At 39.8% G+C, this 21,338-nt stretch overlaps 1 protein-coding gene across 3 annotated transcripts in view; it reads left to right on the forward strand.

Annotated features, from left to right (window-relative positions):
• The first annotated feature begins 32 nt into the window (after positions 1–32).
• Positions 33–21,338, forward strand: part of CHN1 (chimerin 1) — a 214,678-nt gene continuing 193,372 nt past the window's right edge. For 2 of the 3 annotated variants that reach the window (XM_017856961.1, XM_017856960.1), the window contains exon 1: positions 121–452. In XM_017856961.1, coding sequence (XP_017712450.1) covers positions 434–452 — 19 coding nt within the window. In that variant the 5' untranslated portion in view covers positions 121–433. Of the gene's footprint in view, positions 453–21,338 lie in introns of all 3 variants that reach the window. The other variant, XM_017856959.1, reaches the window with a different exon arrangement.

Genomic DNA, 21,338 nt, shown 5'->3' on the forward strand with positions numbered 1-21,338 from the left:
GGAGTGAGCGCGCCCCGCCGGGGCTGTGCGAGGCTGCTGCTCTCCCTGTCGCCGCCGCCGCCGCCGCCGCCGCCGCCACTGCGGCGCCGCCTCTCCGCCTGCCACTGCGCGCGGCCAAGCCTCCCGCCTCGCAGGTACCTCCTCCCGCGCGCACGCTCCGCGCCTGATAGCAGCGACAAGTGCCGGCTCGAGGAGAGCTAGCGGGGCTCCCTGGGCCCGGTGCGCCCGACAATAACGCGTGAATAACTTTTTCTTGCAGCGGTCCCCCGCGTCCCGGCCTGCAGCCTCCCCGGGCGCCCCCAGCACGCCCCATCGGGCACCCCACTCCCTCCGAGGTGTGGGTGCGGCGGGCCGATGAGGTGATCCCTAGCCCTCCTGGGAGGAGCGCGTGGACTCGGCGGGCGGCGGCGAGCAGGCGGCGAGCGTCTTTACAATGGCCCTGACCCTGTTTGGTAAGTGCAGCTGTCTCCCCGCGCCGCCGCAGGTGGGCCGCTTCTCGGGGCTCGGGGGCGGGGACCTGGGGGGCCTGGGCGCCCGGGGAGGGGCGCGGCGCGTGGGGTCGGAGCGGGCCGGGGCCGCAGAGTTGGGGCGCCCGGGGCGCCGGCTCGCTCCCTCGCGCTTCTCCCATTGTTTCCTCTCCAGGCAGGGCCGATGGGCGTGTGCTCCCTTGGCCAGTTCTCGGCTGGGAGGCTCAGAGGTCCTGGGTGTTTTGCAAACGCTCAACGGTTCTTTAAGATGCCAACTTGGGAGTGAAGTTAACCGGTTGTTTTCAAACCTCCCTTTCCCGTCGGTAAATAAAGGTCCTTGGAAAGTTTATTTATTTTGAACGAGGTATCTGTGCATCCCCAGCCTCCTTGGAATTGCCAAATGCATGTGTTGCTTCCTGTTGGACTATTGGGGAATTTTTTTTTTGGACTCAGTATATTCCGTTGGAAATAAGTATGATTTGTGAACTGAATATAGGTTAAAATTGAAAATGTTTGCGCTAACGACTGAGAGCAGACAGAAGAAAGTTGGTTACCGGAAGGTAACTGTAATCTCAGGAGACTGAGTATTCATTAAGAAAGAAATGTTATTTTTGTGGTGTAATTACTGCAACACTGTTGCTTTTAGTGTTTAAGACTTCAGGGTGTTTTTTTCTCAGTCTGCAATGACAGTGGGTTGGGAAAAAGGACTGAAAAGATACATTCTTTCCTTTTACAAAACTAGACTATGGTACATACGTACCTGACTTTAAGAAAACTCAATATATGAACATTTAGACGTTCAAAGTATTCAGCTTTTTCGAAGAAGCAAAGTACAATGATATGTAACTGATAGCTACAAGAACAGCCTCAGTAAGTTATTCACAATATCAAGTTTCCAGTTCAGTTTTAATTATGTCATTTGATTCAAGCACGTTAGATGTGTTACATACCTCAAATGCTTTTTGATGTAAATACCTCCCAGTGAATTAAGCTGCTGGAATCAAAATGTTACTTTTATTTAACTATCTTATTTTATAAATTAAACTTAGATCCAGAGAGGTTGTTTCCCAAGGTCACAAGGCTCTTTTGTGGCAAAACTGAGCCTAGAATTCACTTCACCAGGCTTCACTCTGGGACTGTGTTTACTGTGCCCAAGTACGTTACTAGAAGTGACATTTCTTACTTGGTGATGATCCTCCATAGGTACTTAAAAAAAGTTTCTTCTTTTTCTGAAAAATAGTAAAATTCTCGCTGCTTCTTAGTACCTTGTATCTAAGCATTATTTAATAGCAGCATTTTCCTTAAATGTGGAACTTTTGGTACAAAATTTCGTTTCCTAAAGAGATACTCAGCATTTTCAAGGTTTGGTTTCAGAAGTAAGGTTTACAAGTCAACTTTTCAAATACTGGCTTTCCTGATGAATAAAAAAGATAAATTGGGGTGAAAAATGCTCTTTTAAAGGATTTCTAAATTCTAAATCTTTCACCACTGAGGTGAAGATGAGGAAGGGAAAAGTATGGAATGTGGCCTATAGAAGAAAGTATAAGAAATCACTCCCAGCCTTGAAAATGAATAATGTTATGTTTAAAGTGTTAAAGTCTACTTGTGGGAAAATAGAATTCACTTCACAAAATCCAGTTTGTTACAGTGTGAACGTTTCTGTGTTATAAAACAAACCACTCTTGAATGCAGAGGCTATTTGGTAAGTAGTGATAGAGCAGCAGCTCTTTTTAAAAGTGATTGTACACCACTCATCAGTCATCTGGGATGTCTGTTAAAAATGTAGTTTCTTTTGCCCAAAGACATGGGGGAAGGGGATTTTAAAGTGACTCCCTTTGTGATTCTTACACTCACTCAAGTTTGAGAACTGTTGTATTAAAGATAAATACTAGGAGATTGGGTCAAACTTGCCCAATTCAAAATAACTTTTTGTGTATGTTGAGAGACATACCCATGGGTTAGAAGAAATGGATTTTATTTTAGATTTTACTACCTTCAACTAGTTGGTCTTAGAAGTGCCTCATGTCCCTTTATATTTACTCTTAATGACTTAGAACAGAAGAGCAATGGAGCAATAAAGTTCTGTGAGATGGTAGTGAAAAGAGTTAGAGGCAGGGACCTAACCAGATCAACGGAATTTGTCAGAGCTCAGCAGAGTTTATACCTGAGGCTCCCCAGGGTAACCATTGTCAGGGCCCTATCTTTTCTATCTTGGTTGATGAGTTAGCCCAGTCTAGCAGTAGAGTCTAGACTAGTTATTAGCTTTGTGTTTTACATTTTCTTTCAGGCTTTTTATAAATTTAGAAATGATCTTTTTATAGGGAGTTGGTGACTTAGTTTTAAGAAGTGGAACCTCTAACATTACCTGATTTTGCATTTGCATACATTTAATTTTTTTCACTTGTTAAGTGTATTATAGGAACTCAAATACTTGTTAAATTAAGCTGAATGGCTAAGACTGTCTTATCTCTCATCCTCACTGTTAATCACCTTTGCTGCTTAAAATGATATTTTTAATGCATATTTGTTTTATTTTGGGATAGAAGAACCAGACCCCAATCTTGAATGATTTTACAGTCTCATTTGGGAATTGAAAATGTGCATTTTTTAAAGCTTAAGGATTTGCACCCATTTTTCTTCTCCTTTCAAATGAACTCACATATGAACTCAGCTTCGATACAGTTTTTAAATCCCCCAATTTCAAAAATTATCCAAATGTATTACAGACTCTGCTCACTCACCCTGCTCATTTGTTCAGCAAACATCTGTCACAATGTACAAGAGACATGGTCCTCTAGTGGCACTCCAGAGTCTTTTCTAGAACTATAGCAAATGCACCTAATTCACTAATTACCTAATTCCATATAGTGAGTGGCACTTAACTATTAACTAATTCCATACAGGCTTTGTGAGAACTTCCTTGGTAGAGAGCACATGTTTTCTAGTAATTACTGGTTTAAAAGGAAAGTCTCAGATCCTTGAATGTGGGAATTTGTAGCTGGTGTACCTGGCAAAATGTCCTGATTGGCCACACCAATAGAGTCTTAGTTGGCAGAGCTGGGTGAATAAGCATTCTGCCAGCTCTTGCCTTGGCAGGAATTTCTGTCATTTATAGCTTAATGGGGCTGTGGTTTATAGCCCAGACCAACTGATGAGATTGGGAACTCAGTTACCATCCGCTGGGCTGGCTGAACCTTGAATAATGCTCCTCGATCTGGGTAGAGTCACCTCTAGCGTTGCTGCTCACCCTCCTTGCCTCTAATTTTTCTATTCTTGTTACCAGTTAGTCACCATCCTTACTACCATGGATCACTTCTAATAATACTTACGATTTTGCTGTAATTTTATACCATCTTTCCTCAGACCCTTCTGCCATGGAAACCTTTTCATTATCTCACTTTATTCAGCATTGTCTGCCTGACAAACCTTCCTATGGACATCTTTTGGAGCAGTTAAATAGCAATGGCATATCCTTTGTGATGTAGTTAGGAAATCTTCTGATTTCCCATATGAGTGTCCTGAAATTAAAATGTATTTTTTAAAAGACAAGTCAATTGAACATTTTCAGTATGCTTTATTTGACTGAAAGCTAATTTTATAGGAAATTTCCACTCAACTATACTATCTGCTGACATTTTTATTTTTCAGTTATCCAAAGAATATGAGAGGGTGGCCCAGTGGTGTGAGCTCATCTGCCTTTTTCAGAATATATTCTTTTCAGCTGTCATTTAAATAATCATTATTAAAATTTTTCTCCATGTTCCTTCTCACACTGGTGTCAAAACTTAATATTTTAGTCAGACATGGTGGCAATGTGCCTGTAGTTGCACAACTCAGGAGGTTGAGGCAAGAGAATTGCTTGAGTTCAGAAGTTTAAGACTGTGGTTGCACTATTATCGTGCCTGTGAGTAGCCACTGCACTCCAGTCTGGACAACATAGCAAGACCCTGTCTCTAAAGAGTAAAAATAAGAAAACCCAGCTGGGCATAGTGGCTCACGTCTGTAATGGGTGGCCCATGCCTCCTGGCACTTTGAGGGGCCGAGGCTGGAGGATCACTTGAGCTCAGGAGTTTGAGACCAGCCTGAACAACATAGGGAGATACCATCTCTACAAATAATAATAATAATAAAAAAGGCTGGGTGCGGTGGTTCACACCTGTAATCTCAGCGTTTTGGGAGGCTGAAGTGGGTGGATCATTTGAGGTCAGGAGTTCAAGACCAGCCTGGCCAACATGGTGAAACCCAACCTTTACTAAAAATACAAAAATTAGCCAGGTATGGTGGTGGGTGTCTGTAGTCCTAGCTACTTGGGAGGCTGATGTAGGAGAATCCCTTGAACCCCAGGAGGCAGAGGTTACAGTGAGCCAAGATCGCGCCACTGCACTCCGGCCTGGGAGACACAGAGAGACTTTGTCTCAAAAACAACAACAACAACAAAAAAATCAGGCCGGGTGTGGTGGCTCACGCCTGTAATCACAGTACTTTGGGAGGCTAAGGTGGGTGATCACTTGAGGCCAGGAGTTCAAGACCAACCTGGCTACCATAGCAAAACCATGTCTCTACTAAAATTACAAAAATTAGCCTGGCGTGGTGGCACATGCTTGTAGTTCCAGTTACGTGGGAGGCTGAGGCGGGAGAATAGCTTGAACCCCAGGAGGTAGAGGTTGCAGTGAGCTGAGATCACATCACTGCACTCTAGCCTGGGCAACAGAGCGAGACTCCATCTCAATAAAAAAAAAAAAAGAAAAATTAGCCAGGTGTGGTGATGCATGCCTGTGGTTCTAATATTTTAGCTTTAAAATTTGTCTTTTAATGTGTGGAGCGCTGGTACAATGTAAGAACAATAAAATAATTATGGTTGTTATAACTCTGATAGTCACCATCTATGTACAAGGAATATTGGTGCTGCAGTCTTTTGAGTCACAGTCTTTTGAGTCACACGGTTATTCTGCAGATAACCATCCTATAAGCAGCCTAATTTTTGAACATAGAAAATAGTGATATGTATAATTGTACAAATTTGACATATTTTCAATAAAAGTTTTAGTTTCTTTTAGATTACTTTTTCTCAACCTTTTAAAAAATCCTCCCCCTCCCAGCCTTTTAGGCCTGTTTTCTAATTGTTCTCCCCATGAAAATTTAATACCAGAAATATACCATGTATCTCTTTATATACTGTAGATATATCTGCTTTCTTCATAATATACAGTACTTTTTTTGCCCCAACTCTCCATCTCCGCAACTCATTGAGAATACATGTTTTATACTAATTTAAAGCAATCATAAAATAGTGAGGCAGAAAAATACTGTTTGGTCATGTTTTATATGTTATAATAATAGTATTAAAGGAATGACATTAGTATAATAAGTTGTAGATTTTTCATAAGATTGTTTTAACCTGGGAATTTACCATCATCTTGAGAGCAGCCATGACAGAGTACCTTGCTGGGGCTGGTGAGGGTGTAGCGTTTCTCAGAGCCCCTCGGATAAAGATAAGGTCCTTTTCTATGGGCAATTGATGTTTTCTCAGTCTTACAGAAAGTATTAGTTACAGCATCTTTAGAAGACTTTATTTATGTGAAATATGTAAACTAAATGAAATCGCAGAACTTTCTGTGCAAACTCAATTCAGGACAAGTCCTTGAGCCTGGCCTTATAACCAAATTACCAGCCATAAGTCATTCTTACATAGAAAATAATTTCTATGAACTTTGATTTTTTTATTAATATAATCCTACTATCCTTAAAAATAGGATAGGACAAAACTAAGGAAAGAGGATACAGTATGACCATATTTACATTGAAAAGTCATATTGAATAGAAAAAAAAGCCTGACAAAGTTATAAATGTATATTCCTAATTTGGCTGCTTATTTTAAAAGAATAGATAGTTTGTGAATACACTAGAAACCACTACATTGTGTACTTTAAGAGGGTGAATTTTATGGTGTGGGAATATATCTCAGTAAGGCTGAGATATATTAATTTAAAAAACCACCTGAGCTTTAAAAATAAAGATTAAATAGAAGAAAAGAATGGTTTTATATCCAAGAACCTTTAAGAGCTTTTTGAATTTTTAGAATTTTTTTTACTTTTCTTCCTCAAAGAACAAAAAATAAAATTAAAAATAGATAGGTAAAACTGTTCCTACCTATTTTACATTTAGAAAAGTAAGCACTTCTTGGGAAGAGCCAATACCCACAGTTGAGAGAATGGGGGAGAAGGGAAGATGAGTCAGGCCAGCATGTCACCAGCTGCTCAGTGGCCTGCCATAGAGCCACCTCTGTTTTTTATCCAGCTGCACTGAGAGTGGTTCCTTTCTCTTTCTACTCTGACTTTGACCTTTCGATTCCTTTGGATTGCATGTGTTCCGTGGTGTAAGGCAAGCACAGGGATGTGTCAGACATATCTCTCCTTGAATAGATTTTTGTGACCACAGACTTGACATTTCAAAACTGAATGAGTCTTTGAGGCTTTTAAAACTGCAAATTCTTCCTGATTTTTCCCATTTCTGTCATATCTTCAGCTCTTAAACTATGTGTTTTTTGTTTTTTTTTTTAATCTTGTATCTTTTTTTTTTTTTTTTTTTTTTTTGAGACGGAGTCTCACTCTGTCACCCAGGCTGCAGTGCAGTGGCGCAATTTCAGATCACTGCAACCTCCGCCTCCCAGGTTCAAGCAATTCTCCTGCCTCAGCCTTCTTCTGAGTAGCTGGGACCACAGGCGTGTGCCACCACGCCTGGCTAATTTTTGTATATTTAGTAGAGACAGGGTTTCACCATGTTGGCCAGGTAGTCTTGAACTCCTGACTTCAGGTGATCCGCCCATCTTGGCCCTCCAAAGTGCTGGGATTATAGATGTGGACCACTGTGCCTGGCCCTATCTTGTATCTTTTTTTTTTTTTTTTGCCCCCGAGACAGAGTCTTACTGTCACCCAGGTTGGAGTGGAATGGCATGGTCTCAGCTCACTGCAACCACTGCAACCTCTGCCTCTCGGATTCAAGCAGTTCTTCTGCGTCAGCCTCCCGAGTAGCTGGGACTACCACACCCAGCTAATTTTTGTTGGCCAGGCTGGTCTCGAACTCCTGACCTCATGATCCTCCCGCCTCAGTCTCCCAAAGTGCTGGGATTACAGATGTGAGTCACCACGCCCGGCCTTTTGTATCTTTTATATAGAACTTTGCTATTGTTTTCTAGCTCTTTAATGGCTGTGAAGTTACTCTGGTAAAGATGATTTTAGGGTTTGAAGTAGTCGATGCTAGGTCGGACAGGGAGCAGGTGAGTGGTGTGGATGTCCATTTGAGGGATATGGAAACATCTGTTTGACTGAAATATCTTTTCCTGCAGACCTCCCATGGTAAGTGAAATTTACACTATTAAGCATGATTTTTAGCATATTACCTATGAGGAATTACATGCTAAATATAGATAAATACGTTCTTTTAGCATGAAAGAATTATTTCAGTTTATGGATGGGCAGTCTTCAAGTAGTAAGAACATAGAGCAGGCATTTTGATTGAGGGAATTATACTGTAAGAGAAAGCAGAAGTTGTAGATGGTGGGGCTTTCCTGAGAAGGTTTGTAGGAGGTGATGTCATAAGCAAAAGTGCATGAAAAAGCAGAGGACATTCAAGGTCTGGGGAAGGAGTGGATGATACCATTAAGTGAGAGAAGGGTGTAGAAACTAGAAGAGTACTCTTCTGTAATTTTGCCAAGGAGTAGCTTTGAGGCTTGGGATGTGTTTTCCTATTTTGTGATTTGTTTATCCATCTATCTGATGAATATCTAGTGAGTGCCTAATATGTGCCAAGTACGTATTCGTTCCTGCCATCAAGGAATTTATATTTGCTGTGGAGGGAGACAGACAATAAAATATGTATAGTGTGCCAGGTGGCAAATGCTTTGAAGAAAAATAGAGGAGAGTGAGGGGTAAGGGGTTACCTGTCTCACAATGTAGGGGGACGGGGAGTAGGCCTCACAGACAGGTGAATTTTGAGCAGGCTTGAAAGAAGTGAGAAACCCGTTATGTTAAATTGGGAAATTGCCTCATGGAGCAGGCTTCGAAGCAAGGATGTGCTGAGTAGTTTTGAGGAACAGAAGGGCTAGTGTGGCTGGAGTGGAGTCAGTAAGGGGAAAGCTGGAGGAGATGAGGAGAGAGGCAACTGGGGGATAGAGAGTACTGAGATGTATCCCCCAGGGCCTGGTAAGGACTTGAGATTTTACTGAGTAAGATGGGAGGTTAATGGAGGATGGTACTTTTGTAGCATGTAGTGTAGTGGAAAGAGCTTGGATTTGGCAGTAAGTGAGCTATGTTTAATCCTTTCTCTGCCAAGGGTCAGCTATATGTTCTAGTCTCAATTTCTTGATAGGTAAACAGGGACTATTCCCTTATCCCATCTGCGCAGGAATAAATGAGATTATTTTATAGGGTTTTTAGCACAGTGGTTGAAGATACATAGTAGCTCTTATTGTCACCAATGTTGTTATTGTAAATATTAACAAAGATTGAAGATACCAGAACAATTTCTCCATTTAACAAGTCTGTTGACTCACTTGAAAAAATGGTTTTGTAATATTTCTACTTTGTGTGTGTGGCTGAATAAGTGCCATGTGCCATTGCAGACCTGGTTCAGGGGCCTTACAGTGAAGATCAAGTAGATTTCTGTGATAGTGCTGGCCATTGTGACACTTTCCGGTACTCTCTGAAAATGTAAACAATACCCTGTTCAACAGGCAATGCTTACTTCTCCTTTGGGAGGTAACCCAGACAATACAGTAGTCTCCCCTTATCCTCAGCGGATACATTTCAAGAGCCTCAGTGGATGCCTGAAACTGGATACTACAGAACCCTATTATCTACTATGTTTTTTCCTATACAAACATAGGATGGTAAAATTTTAATTTATAAATTAGGTACAGTAAGAGATTAACAGTAACTAACAATCAAATAGAACAATTATAATAGTATGCCAGCATTGCTACTCTTGTACTTTGGGGCCACTGTTAAGTAAAATAAAGGTTATTTGAGCATAAGCACTGTGGTACTGCTAAAATGGCTGCTAAGTGACTTACAAGCAGGTAGTGTCTACAGAGTGGATATCCTGGACAAAGGAATTACTCACATCCTTGGCAGCAGGGGTCCTCACCCCCAGGCCATGGACTGGTGCTGGTTGGTGGCCTTTTAGGAACTGGGCCACACAGCAGGAGGTGAGCAGCAAGTGAGTGAGCATTACCACCTGCGCTCCACCCCGTCAGATCAGCAGTGGCATTAGATTCTCACAGGAGTGTGAGCCCTGTTGTGAACTGCTCATGTGAGGGATCTAGGTTGCACACTCCTTACGAGAATCTAATGCCTGTTGATCTGAGGTGGAACAGTTGCATCCCGAAACATTCCCTCTGCATGCCCCCATACCGCCACTGTCCATGGAAAAATTGTCCTCCACGAAAGCAGAACCGGTCACTGGTGCCAGAAAGGTTGGGGACTGCTGCTTGGTGGGATGGAGCTGTGTAGTGTAAGACTTCATCATGCTGCTCAGAACAGCATGCAATGTAAAAACTTGTGAATTGCTTATTTTCTGGAGTTGTTCATTTAATATTTTCAGATTGCAGTTGACTGTGTGTAATTGAAAGCATGAAAAGTGAAACCTTGGATAAGGATTTCTGTAATCAGTTATATGCCTGGCCTCATAACACTTAAAATGTATCAAGGACTGTAAACTCAATGTTTGGCACATAATAGGTACACAATCTAAGTTAAGTGAATAAACGAAGAAAGAAAGAATAAACATATAACAATACTGTGACTGTGTATATGTAACTTGTGAATAACCTTCAATCAATTTAAACATTTATTTTTATGTTTTTTCCTCCTTTATTATTTTACATTACCCTTGCTTATTATATGAGAGTCTGTAATCGGAAACTTAAACCTGCCTCTTAGAAATTGGTTAGTTTACAATTTACTTCCCTACTTAAAATCCTCCAGTGGTTCCTTGTCACCATTAAGTCCAAATTCCCTAGGTTGTGTGTAAGACTATCAAGATAGGACCCTTGATTCCTTGTCTGACTTCATCTCTCACTGTCTCCCGCTTAGAAACTGTGCTTCAGCCATACTGGACTACTTTCCAGAAAAAAATTTACTTAATGAGCCTTTGGCACCATCATGTCCCTATCCCTTCTTTGCTGTCACCTCTACACATCTTGCAAAACTCAGCTTGAATAATCATCTCTTCTACCTGGCCTTCATTTGTGAGTTATCCCTTTTCTGCATCCAGAGTGCCCTATACTACACATCTCTGCCCTAGCACTTATTATGTGGTAACATAGTACTTTATAGACTCCTGTCTCCCCATTGGATGAAGTTCCCTAATGGGAAAGCTATAGGTTTTTTCTTTGTATATTTAACAACCGTTACAGTGTCTGCTGCCTACCAGCTACTCAATAAATGTTGCATGTTATGGAGTCTACTGTATTTATTAAATTTGGGAGTTAACTGTATGGCCCAGATCCATATGACATGGACCCCCCATTTTCCTTTCATCATTTTCTCTGCATTTTTAAAAATTCAGTAAATGTGTCATTCTGTCATCCCTTGGTTCTCTGTATTCTAATATGGATTCCCCAACTGTAAGCTCACAAAAGCTTGAATAAAATAGAAATCTCTCTGGATCAAATTCCATGAGGTTTAACTATAATATTACTAACCACCAGCAGATGTTTCTAAATTATTTGGCATAATTAGATAACAAATTCCACTTCATTAAACTATTGTTCATTTTCATTTCAATAGTACAAAGGGATTGTACATAAATTAGCTTGGTTTGTTCATGTTTTACCCTCACAGTAGGGAATTCATAATCAAATTGAATATGAATTCAGTATGAAAATGGCTAATTTAACCTTTTAGAGGTCTGAAAATAAAAACAACATAATCTTTCATTAATTTGTCTGCTACATGAACATTCCTATTAGTTTTCAGATGGTTGTGAGAAGAGCAGATATAAACAACAGTTTAAACATTAACATTTTTAAATGGATTAAAAAACCTTTTATTTCTCTTATCTATTAGTGCCTCTTGTTTTCTAGGAAGAATTTGAGGCAATTTACAAAAGATTCAGTGCAAGAAGATTGAAACAATAATCATGGGAATTTGTTTTTCTCTGTCTTGTGTCATTAGATTCTCCTCTTCCTTGGGTTGTTTCTCTCTGACTGCAGCCGTGATTTGTCATTCCATATGGTAAAGCCTTTTTTTTTTTTTTAAACTTTGGTACCCTCTCAAGCACTGTCATGTGTTTTTTTGGTGCTCCTCCCATTACCAAGGACTTATTGAAAGAGAAGTCTCTGTATGCTCCCCTTCCACTTCTACATGACTGTTTTCATCTCTTCCCAGCCACAGTGCCACAGATAATAATTAGTTTTTAGGTGTTCGTGAATGTCATTCATCTCCAGTGAAAAATGAGAGATTGACAACTATTAAAGAAAAACTTATTCTAACACTTGTTAAAGCAGCAAAAAAGATTGTATTTAAGATGATCATGACAGGTGTCCAGACTGTTGTGATAGGGGAGAGATATTGGACTCAATTCTGAATACAACAAGAACAAGCAGGAATTTATAACCATGAAGCAGGTTGTGGGGTGGTCGATGGACAGTTACTAAGAGGAGACGTCAAGGGTGGGGGGAATTACTGCTAAACTGACATAACAGGATTCTTACTGAGGGCATGTCAGTGTGATCAGATAACAAGAGTAGGGGGATGAGGAATTCCATTAGCTAACAAGTGATTGGAATCAGGTGTGGTGGTGGCTCATGCCTGTAATCACAGCCGTTTGGGAGGCTGAAGCAGAAGGATTGCTTGAGGCCAGGAATTCAAGACCAGCCTGAGCAGTATAGCGAGACCTTCATCTCTACAAAAAGTAAAAACAGCTGGCATGGTGGTACACACCTGTAGTTCCAGCTATTCGAGGAGGCTGAGACTCGAGGATTGCTTAAGCCCAGGTGTTTGAGCCCAGGCTTCAGTGAGCACTCCAGCCTGGGTGACAGAGTCAGACCCTGTCTCTTTTTTTAAAAAAAAGTGATTAGCTATCAAAGGTGGAAGGATTCTCTCTAAACCGACTTAGCAGGCTTCTTGGTAAAACTGGGCTATGTAGGTCTGGTGGGGCCTGGGCCAAGGTGGAGCCTGGTTGAGAAGAGGGCCTAGGAGAAGCCTGACTAAAGTTTGGTCAAGGAGAGCATCTTGCCACAAGTGTCGTCTTATATTTGCTTCTGATCAACTGGAAGTGCTTTATCCTTTAGGAGCCAGTATCCAGTGGCTTGTTTGAATATTTGTTCTTTCTGCACTATTTGATGTCTTTGATTACATCTTTCTTCTTAAAACCTTTTCCTCTCGTCTTTTTAGACATTGTGTTCTGCCGCTACTCCTTTTCCTCTCTTTCCTATGCTTCAGTTTGTTCTGTTTGATCCCCTCTATGTCAGTGCTTTTCAAGAACTGACCTTTTCTCATTTGGAAGCTTGTAGGCTTCAACAGTGAACACCGTGTGGATGATTCCCAAGTCTTTAGCTATCTCCAGCCTGCCCTTCCATACACTCCACATCTCTGTCTGGATTTCCTATAGACAATTCAGATGCCACATATTCCAGCCCCACATTCTTAGTGTTTATTCTTCCATCCTCTCTTTCCTTGCCTCTGATATCCAACCAGCTGCTAACTCTTGCAGATTGGTCTTTGCATGGCTTTCATACCTCTTTCTTTCTGTGGCTCTGCCTTTCCTTTCAGTTCTGCAACGTCTTACTCTGCCCACTGCCACCCATCAGAAGGAGTCCCTTCATGTTCTGAATTCTGTATCATTTTTTCTTTGAATCTCTTATAACATTTATGAATGCATTTCTTTCATAATAGTTGTGTATCTTATTTTTGTCATCTTTTCTAGACTGACAGTTTCTCCAATGTAAGATTCATTTCTTTCTCATTTCTGTATTCCTCACCTTTCTTAAACTTAGCACAGTGCTTCATACATAGCAGGTGCTTGAAAATATTTGTTAAATGAAAAAAAATCTCCCCTAAACCATGGTGTTCCTGTAGCTTAACAATTTCCAGGGTAGAAATATAAAGCATTTTTAAAGTTATTCTATTGCTTTATAATACTTTAATCAAGTTATCAACAGTTAACATTTCCAGATCTCTTAAATATTGTTTTTGTTAACTAATTATCTTTTTTCCAGACTTTAACAGAAAAAAATACATGTATCCCTGCAGTATTGTTTCATGTCTAAGGGCAGGTATATCATTTACTCTGGGATTGGTTCCTTTTGCTAGCTTATCTTTTTTCAAAAGTTTCCTGTGAAATTACAGTTACATTTATACTGTGTTATATTTTATAAAAACCTCTTTATCCGTCTTTTAACTTTCAAACCAGAGGAGAGGGACACTAAACAGTATCTGTAAACACAGGCCTTGTTATAATCCAGGTTGATTTTCTGGCCCCTTTCATGTTGTCCTGGGTCCAGTAGTCAACTGGAAACAGAAACCTTCTGGAGGGACTGTGCTAAAGGTAAGAAAAATGATGGGTTCTTCTGCTCTGAGAGCTATTTTCTCTTCTTTTAGACTTTCTAGGCTGATGGCAAGGAGTTGTGAAGGGCAGCCTTTCTTTGTTCAGGTCTCCCTTTCAGACCCTGGTGGGTTAGCCAAGTTCATAGGACGTTTGCATATTAGTCCTCCACTTAAAAACTAGCTTGTGTTTTGAAGGTTGCTGAATAGATGTCACTAAGTAGTAGACCGAAAAGCTCACACTAATAATTGTTTTACAGAATGGAATATATTAAACCATGACCCTTGAAAAAGATGCAGTCAGTGGTTTATAGGACATTTCACTTATTGCTGATTATAATATTTAATTGTGAAAAAAATGTTTTGATGAAATTGACTTTGCTACTCCTGTAAGTTGTTCCTATAAGATGATTTTGCCTATTAAGTCTTTGGATGGTATTTGTTACTATTCTGAGATTTGGATCTCAGATTTGGATGTTACAAAGATGCTCATTATATATGTGTACAGCATATGTAATTAAAGATGAGAGCCATAAAAATGCAATTCATGTTTCTTTTATCCTAATGTTTAAAAGTTAACCAGAGATTTTAAAGTTATTATATATTCCTGGAATGAGAAATGCTTCTCAGGGCATGTCAGTTCATTTTTTTTTAGTTGAAGTTAAAAGGATAGATTCTTTCAAAAGGACAAGAAAAGGAACAAGATGGATTAATAATACAGTGGTAAAAAGAAAGGGGGCAACAGACATCGCTATACAGTAGGGACACTTGCAGAATACTTAAAGGCTTGTCATCTTGAATTTTCCAGACACATGGCTCTGCAGTTCTCTGGAGAGCCACAAGCCCCTTTCTTGCAGGGGCGAGACAGGTTGGTGAGGATAGGAGTGGGTAGGGGAAGATCTGCTGTTCCTAGGTCTCTCCAGACAGAGGAGCTCTTGCTTTCTCTTTTAGTGTTTATTTCTTCATCTCTTCTCCCTCAGCCTCCATCCTCCCCCCCCTCGCTCTGACCTTGCACTCTTGCTCTTGCTCGCGCGCGCTCTCTCTCACACACGCGCGCGCTTGCGTGCGGCACACACACACACCACACACACACCCCACACACACCAAGTCTACCAATGTCAGGAGCAATGGGAAGGAAAGAGCAGTGATCGAACACACAGATCCCAGAACTTACTCATTTGGGATGAGACCTCATTGAGCTCAAGATGCCTTCTCATGTCAGTCTTCTAATCCAAACTTTTCTTCTTTTACTTTTATTCAAGTACAATAATTGATTTTCAGGAAAACAGGCCTATGACAATTTTAAACTATTTTTTGGAAATAATTTTAGTTAAAGTTGATCAAAATCTTAATAGAAAAGTCCAGTGTTTTCAGGTCTTATCTGTTTGTACCAGGGGAAGGAGGAAAATGGATGTATGTTATTTACATTAATGTTAGATAATTTGTAAAAGATCTGTCCCAAAATAGTGTTTTTTTCATTAGTAAGAGTACATTTAAGATAAACATGCAACTTCTTTTTTTTTTTCTTTTGAGACAGGGTCTCGCTGTTTTTCCCAGGCTGCAGTGTGGTAGTGTGATCACTGCTCACTGCAGCCTTGACCTCTTGGGCTCAGGCGATCCTCCCACCTCAGCCTGCCAAGTAGCTGAGACCACAGGTGTGTGCCAACATGCCCAGCTAATTTTTAAATTATCAGTAGAGACAGGGTCTCCCTGTGTTGTCCAGGCTGGTCGCGAATTTCTGGGCTCAAGCACTCCTCCCATCTTAGGAGGAGCCTTCAAAGTAATTATTCAAAGTGCTAGAATTACAGGTGTGATCCACCATGCCCAGCCTAGTATGCAACTTTAATATGTTGCTTACTATGTGTTTTCAGCTGTCATAATTATTAGGTGGCAAGGCACACTTTTTAAAAGTTGACGTATTTATCTTTTTTTTTCTTTTGAGATGGAGTTTCGCTCTGGTTGCCCAGGCTGGAGTGCACTGTGCGATCTCGGCTCACTGCAACCTCCACCTTCCGGTTTCAAGCCATTCTCCTGCCTCAGCCTCCCGAGTAGCTGGGATTACAGGCACCCGCCACCACACCCAGCTAATTTTTGTATTTTTAGTGGAGATGGGGTTTCACCATGTTGGCCAGGCTGGTCTCGAACTCCTAACCTTGTGATCTGCCTGCCTCAGCCTCCCTAAATGCTGGAATTACAAGTGTGAGCCACCATACCCGGCCTTATCTTTTATTTTAAGATTTAAACAGGTTTATGGTAATACAGTTAAACTACATAGTTCATAGGACTTTTAGCAGATTGAGAGATCAAGACTTTATAATAGATTAATTTCACTACTATTTTTTGAAAAAATGCGACAGCTTTTAATAATAAATACCATCAAGCAGTACTTTTTCTGACTTAAAATTTTAATGCACACAGATGGTAATGTGAACTGAAATAAAACTACTTTAAACCCTTGTGTTCTTTCAAATCTATTTCCCTAAATTACAGCAATATACACCTTTTTTCAAATTATAAAAATAATTTATTGTTAATGCTGAGATGAACTGGTATATTTCATACTGTATTTATTAACACTTTACATACTGTCTGTTTTTTAAAAGAGCTCAAACCAGTGATGAGTTTTATAGGCTCTTTTTATTTTCCAGTGCCTTATGATAAGAAGATTCATAGCCGCCGAGAAAGCTGCCATAGAATATTATCTGTCATGTTGTCTCAAGGCAACTAAATATATTGTTATATTATAAGTAATCACTAATAAAGCACTAAGAAAAAGATATTAGCAATATTTGCAAAACGGTACACTCTGTGCTAATTTTATTGAAACAGAGTTGGGAAGTTGTAGACAATTAAAAATGCCATCAAATCTTAAGCCAACTTAGACTTGGCTTAACTTAGGCTTGGCTTAAGTTCACCTATTTTTTCCCAAGTATTTGTTCTTTTTTTTTTTCCCCCATAAAGAAAATGTCAACTATAACAAAAATCTCAGATCTACCATCCAGAGGCAGGCAAAGCAGAAAGCCCTCTCAAAGTTTTACATTTCAAAACATAAATTTATAAAGGTGAATACTGTGTAAACTTAGGTGTTGCTACATCATCAACCAGTAGCAGACTTGGGATTAAGCACCATTTAAGAAGAACACTGGTGAAGAATCCTCAAGCAGTTACTATTCCATGACATCATAGGACATGATCTTGGATGCCACCTGTGTGCAAACTGAAGAAAAAGTTTGGGAAGTTCGAAGAAGAGTACAAACCAGGGCCACAAATTCAGATGTTTATGGTGGGCAGACAGGTACCATAGACGATAGGGAATGCTGAGGAATTCCCCGATTTTAAATGTTGGTAATTTGGGCCTTTAAAAAATCACTGCATAGGCCAAAGAAAATGCATCATCAAAGTGACTCCAGGCCACTAGTTGATGACTTTTCACTTGTAAACTCAATATTGTGAAAATGGGAACCTTGACTGACCTGGTACGAATCTTTGATGAGGCAACTAGGGAGGACAAGATGATCCTAAAGATGATGGCTGAGTTGAATTGAGGGGAGAGGTAGGGAAGACAGGGAGTTGAAGATTTCTACAGTTGAGATATTGGCAGGGTCTGGAGAAGATTGTTGACAATACATTATATTTTGTGCTTTCTCCCATGTTAATTGTACCTTTTAAAAAGGGACATATTCTCATTATTCAAGGAGGACTACATATTTATCAAACATGCCCTTCACCTAATACTTGTTTGTTGTCACTTTTTATGGCCCAATTTTACTCATACTTGGAAAGTCTCATTATGTACGGGCATGTTAGTGTTCTTTAGCATGTGAAAATTTTGGAGGTTTTTTTTTTTTTTGGTCTTTCTCAGTTTAGACCATACTCACAATAATTAAAACTCACATCTCCCTCTTCCTGGATAAGGTAAAACTGACTGTCGATAACCAGGTCTAAGAAGATAACACATCTATATAAAATTGCCATCATCTAAATATTTAGTCTCAACAGTTATTAAAATTTGTCTCCCTTCAATCTAAAAGTGAAATAAAAGCAGTTTCTCCTTACTTACCTCTGTAAAAGAGTATTATGACTTGGCAGGTGTGGTGGCTCACGCATATAATCCCAGCACTTCAGGAGGCCAAGGCAGGCGGATCATGAGGTCAGGAGTTTGAGACCATCCTGGCCAACACAGTGAAACACCGTCTCTACTACAAATACAAAAATTAGCTGGTGGCGGGCTAATACAAAAATACAAAAATTAGTGGTGGCGGGCGCCTGTTATCCCAGCTCCTTGGGAGGCTGAGGCAGGAGAATCGCTTGAACCTGGGAGGTGGAGGTTGCAGTGAGCTGAGATCGCGCCACTGCACTCCAGCCTGGGTGACAGAGCTATACTCCGTCTCAAAAAAAAAAAAAAAAAAAAAAAAAGTATTATGACCAAGAGACAGTAATATAATTTGAGTTTCTATGTATATGGCAGTGCCATGTAAATCTAGAATGTTAATATTTCCTCTTGCATGCTCTGTGAAATAATAAAAGCATACAAGAGTTTACCCTAGAACATGATGGTTAGGAGGGCAGATATCATCCCCTGCCCCCCACCCCACCTAGTCAGTCAAAAATCCACGTATTTTTGACTTCCCCAAAACTTAACTACTAATAGCCTACTGGTGACTGGAAGCCTTACCAATAACATAAACAATTGATTAACACATATTTTGTGTTATATGTATTATATACTGTACTCTTACAATAAAGTAAGCTGGAAAAAAATGTTATTAAGAAAATAATAAAATCAGCTGGGCGTAGTGGCTCATGTCTGTAATCCCAGCACTTTGGGAGGCCGAGGTGGGCAGATCATGTCAGTAGATGGAGACCATCCTGGCTAACACGGTGAAATCCCATCTCTTCTAAAAATACAAAAAATTAGCTGGGCGTGGTGGTGGGCGCCTGTAGTCCCAGCTACGTGGGAGACTGAGGCAGGAGAATCGCTTGAACTCGGGAGGCAGAGGTTGCAGTGAGCCCAGATCGCACCACTGCTCTCCATCCTGGGCAACAGGGTAAGACTTCATCTCAAAACAACAACAAAAAAATCATAAGGAAAAAATATTTACTGAAGATATGTGGATCGTCGTAAATGTCTTCATCTTTGTCCTCTTCATGTTAAGTAGGCTGAAGAAGAGGAGGGGTTGGTTGGTCTTCCTGTCTTAGGGGTAGCAGAAACGCAACAAAATCTGTTTATAGGTAGACCCACGTGGTTCAAACCCATGTTGTTTAAGGGTCCGCTGTATTTCTAAAGTCTAAAGAGAATCATGAACATTGTGACTCTGGGGTATTTTCTTTCCTGTTAGTCTTGTGTTTGTTTTCGTCTTTACATACTACGCATCTTAACTCTTAATCTGTAAACTTTTGATTATTAGGCATACACACATGGTGGATCTATTGATGTGTGTATTCATTAGTTCCACTATATTTTAGAATTATTGGTAACTTTTTTGGTTTAGTTGTTATGAAAAACAAAGGGCCCCCCCTTTTTTTTTGCAAGGTATATTCTATAGCTATGTTTGCTATATTATAAAATTAGGAGAGTAATTCTAACTTCTCTGCTGAGTAGGTGCTTTTAAAATTTCTTTGGTATATCAGATTCTCAAGCTTCATTGCATAATATATCTCTCTGGCATAACTCCTGAAGATAATGTAGGGATCCAGTGTGATGGTTTGGCTATAAATACTTCACGTAATTTAGAATAATCTTACCTCAAATCCACAATTGCAGTTTATTACAGTTATTGATGTTTGGACCCTGGAAAATTAATCTTTTAATTTAAATTAAAGAAACATTTTGATTATTGGGAATATTGTGTTGAACATTTATAATGATTTGCTTTTCGAATTGTACTGCTGAATAGGTGAAAACATTTTCCAGAGAGTCCACAAGATGGCACTTGCCAACCTGTTTCCTCTGTTTTTCCTTAACTTACGGAAATGCAGCAAAATTTAAGAAGGAACATCTAAATATTTATGCCCTTAAAATGCTAAAGTTTAGATTTCTAGAAGCTTTAGTCAGGACTCCTTGAAATTGATGAGCTTCAATTCAACATTTTAAACAGTGTTCATTTCTGGTATAGGAGCCAAAATCCTTTGTTGAAGATCTGTAAAACACACTGGGATCTGTAGAATACAAAGGGCTGCCTGCATTCATGATGTTTGCCTTTACTTTTAAAAGAATGTATATGATTTATGAGACTTGTAGTCTATATGCCTCATTTCTGGACATCTTAAAATACGGACATTTATTAGAACAGTGGGCGTTAGTAATTGCTCTAAAGTAATTGTTATTTTCTATTTAAAAACAAGATGATGTAGTTGGAATATATTATATAATTTTTAATTATGAATGAAATTTAATAAGTGGAGTGGTAATGAAGGACAACAGGAATCCAGTCAGAGTGTTAATTAAATTGGGCTTCTTTTTTACTCTTGTATATTTAACAATACTGTTTTACATGTTTACTGTTTGCATTAACATTGTCATTAGGGAAGGGAATGATGTTAAAATTATGTTGAGGTTGGTAGGGAAGTTTTATATTGTTTATTGCTTTCTGAAATCCTGTCAATAATTTCAATGGAAGGAGCTACATGTTCATAGAAGACTAAAACAGTAAAGTGTATCAACTAAAATCTAGAGCAAGTTAGATTTATGTCTATAGCATTCTGATTTTTCTCAGCCTTATCATAAAAATCATCAAGCAAATAATACCAAAGACATATCACAGAATAAGAAAAGCCCAAGGAACTTTCTTTTGAAAACTAAGACTTGCAAAAATCTAAATTTAAGCTTATAACCACATGTTTTAGAGAATTGTGAAAGCACTCATTTTTTTCATCATTCTTGTGAAGGTTTTTTGAAGAAAGAATCTATTACATACGAAGAAAGAATCAATACAGGTTTCTTTTTAAAAACGATTTTGTATGTACTGGCTGCTAAGCTTGCTTAATGAATATGTTCTGTGGGGAGGCTGCACATTGAAACTATTCCTTTGTTAGCTTGCCCTTTCTTCTATCAAGGGTTTAGTGTTCAGTTTCAGGTTACCATCGTTTACATGAACTATTTTGCACAAGATGTCTTTTTAAAAGCTAATAAAACACAGCCGGGGACAGTGGCCCACGCCTGTAATCCCAGAACTTTGGGAGGCCAAGGCAGGCAGATCACAAGGTCAAGGGATCGAGACCATCCTGGCCAACATGGTGAAACCCCATCTCTACTAAAATACAAAATTAGGTGGGCGTGGGGTGTATGCCTGTAGTCCCAGCTACTTAGGAGGCTGAGGCAGGAGAA

This window comes from Rhinopithecus bieti, unplaced genomic scaffold (genome assembly GCF_001698545.2).
Source record: "Rhinopithecus bieti isolate Rb0 unplaced genomic scaffold, ASM169854v2 scaffold_43749, whole genome shotgun sequence".
Lineage (NCBI taxonomy): Eukaryota > Metazoa > Chordata > Mammalia > Primates > Cercopithecidae > Rhinopithecus > Rhinopithecus bieti.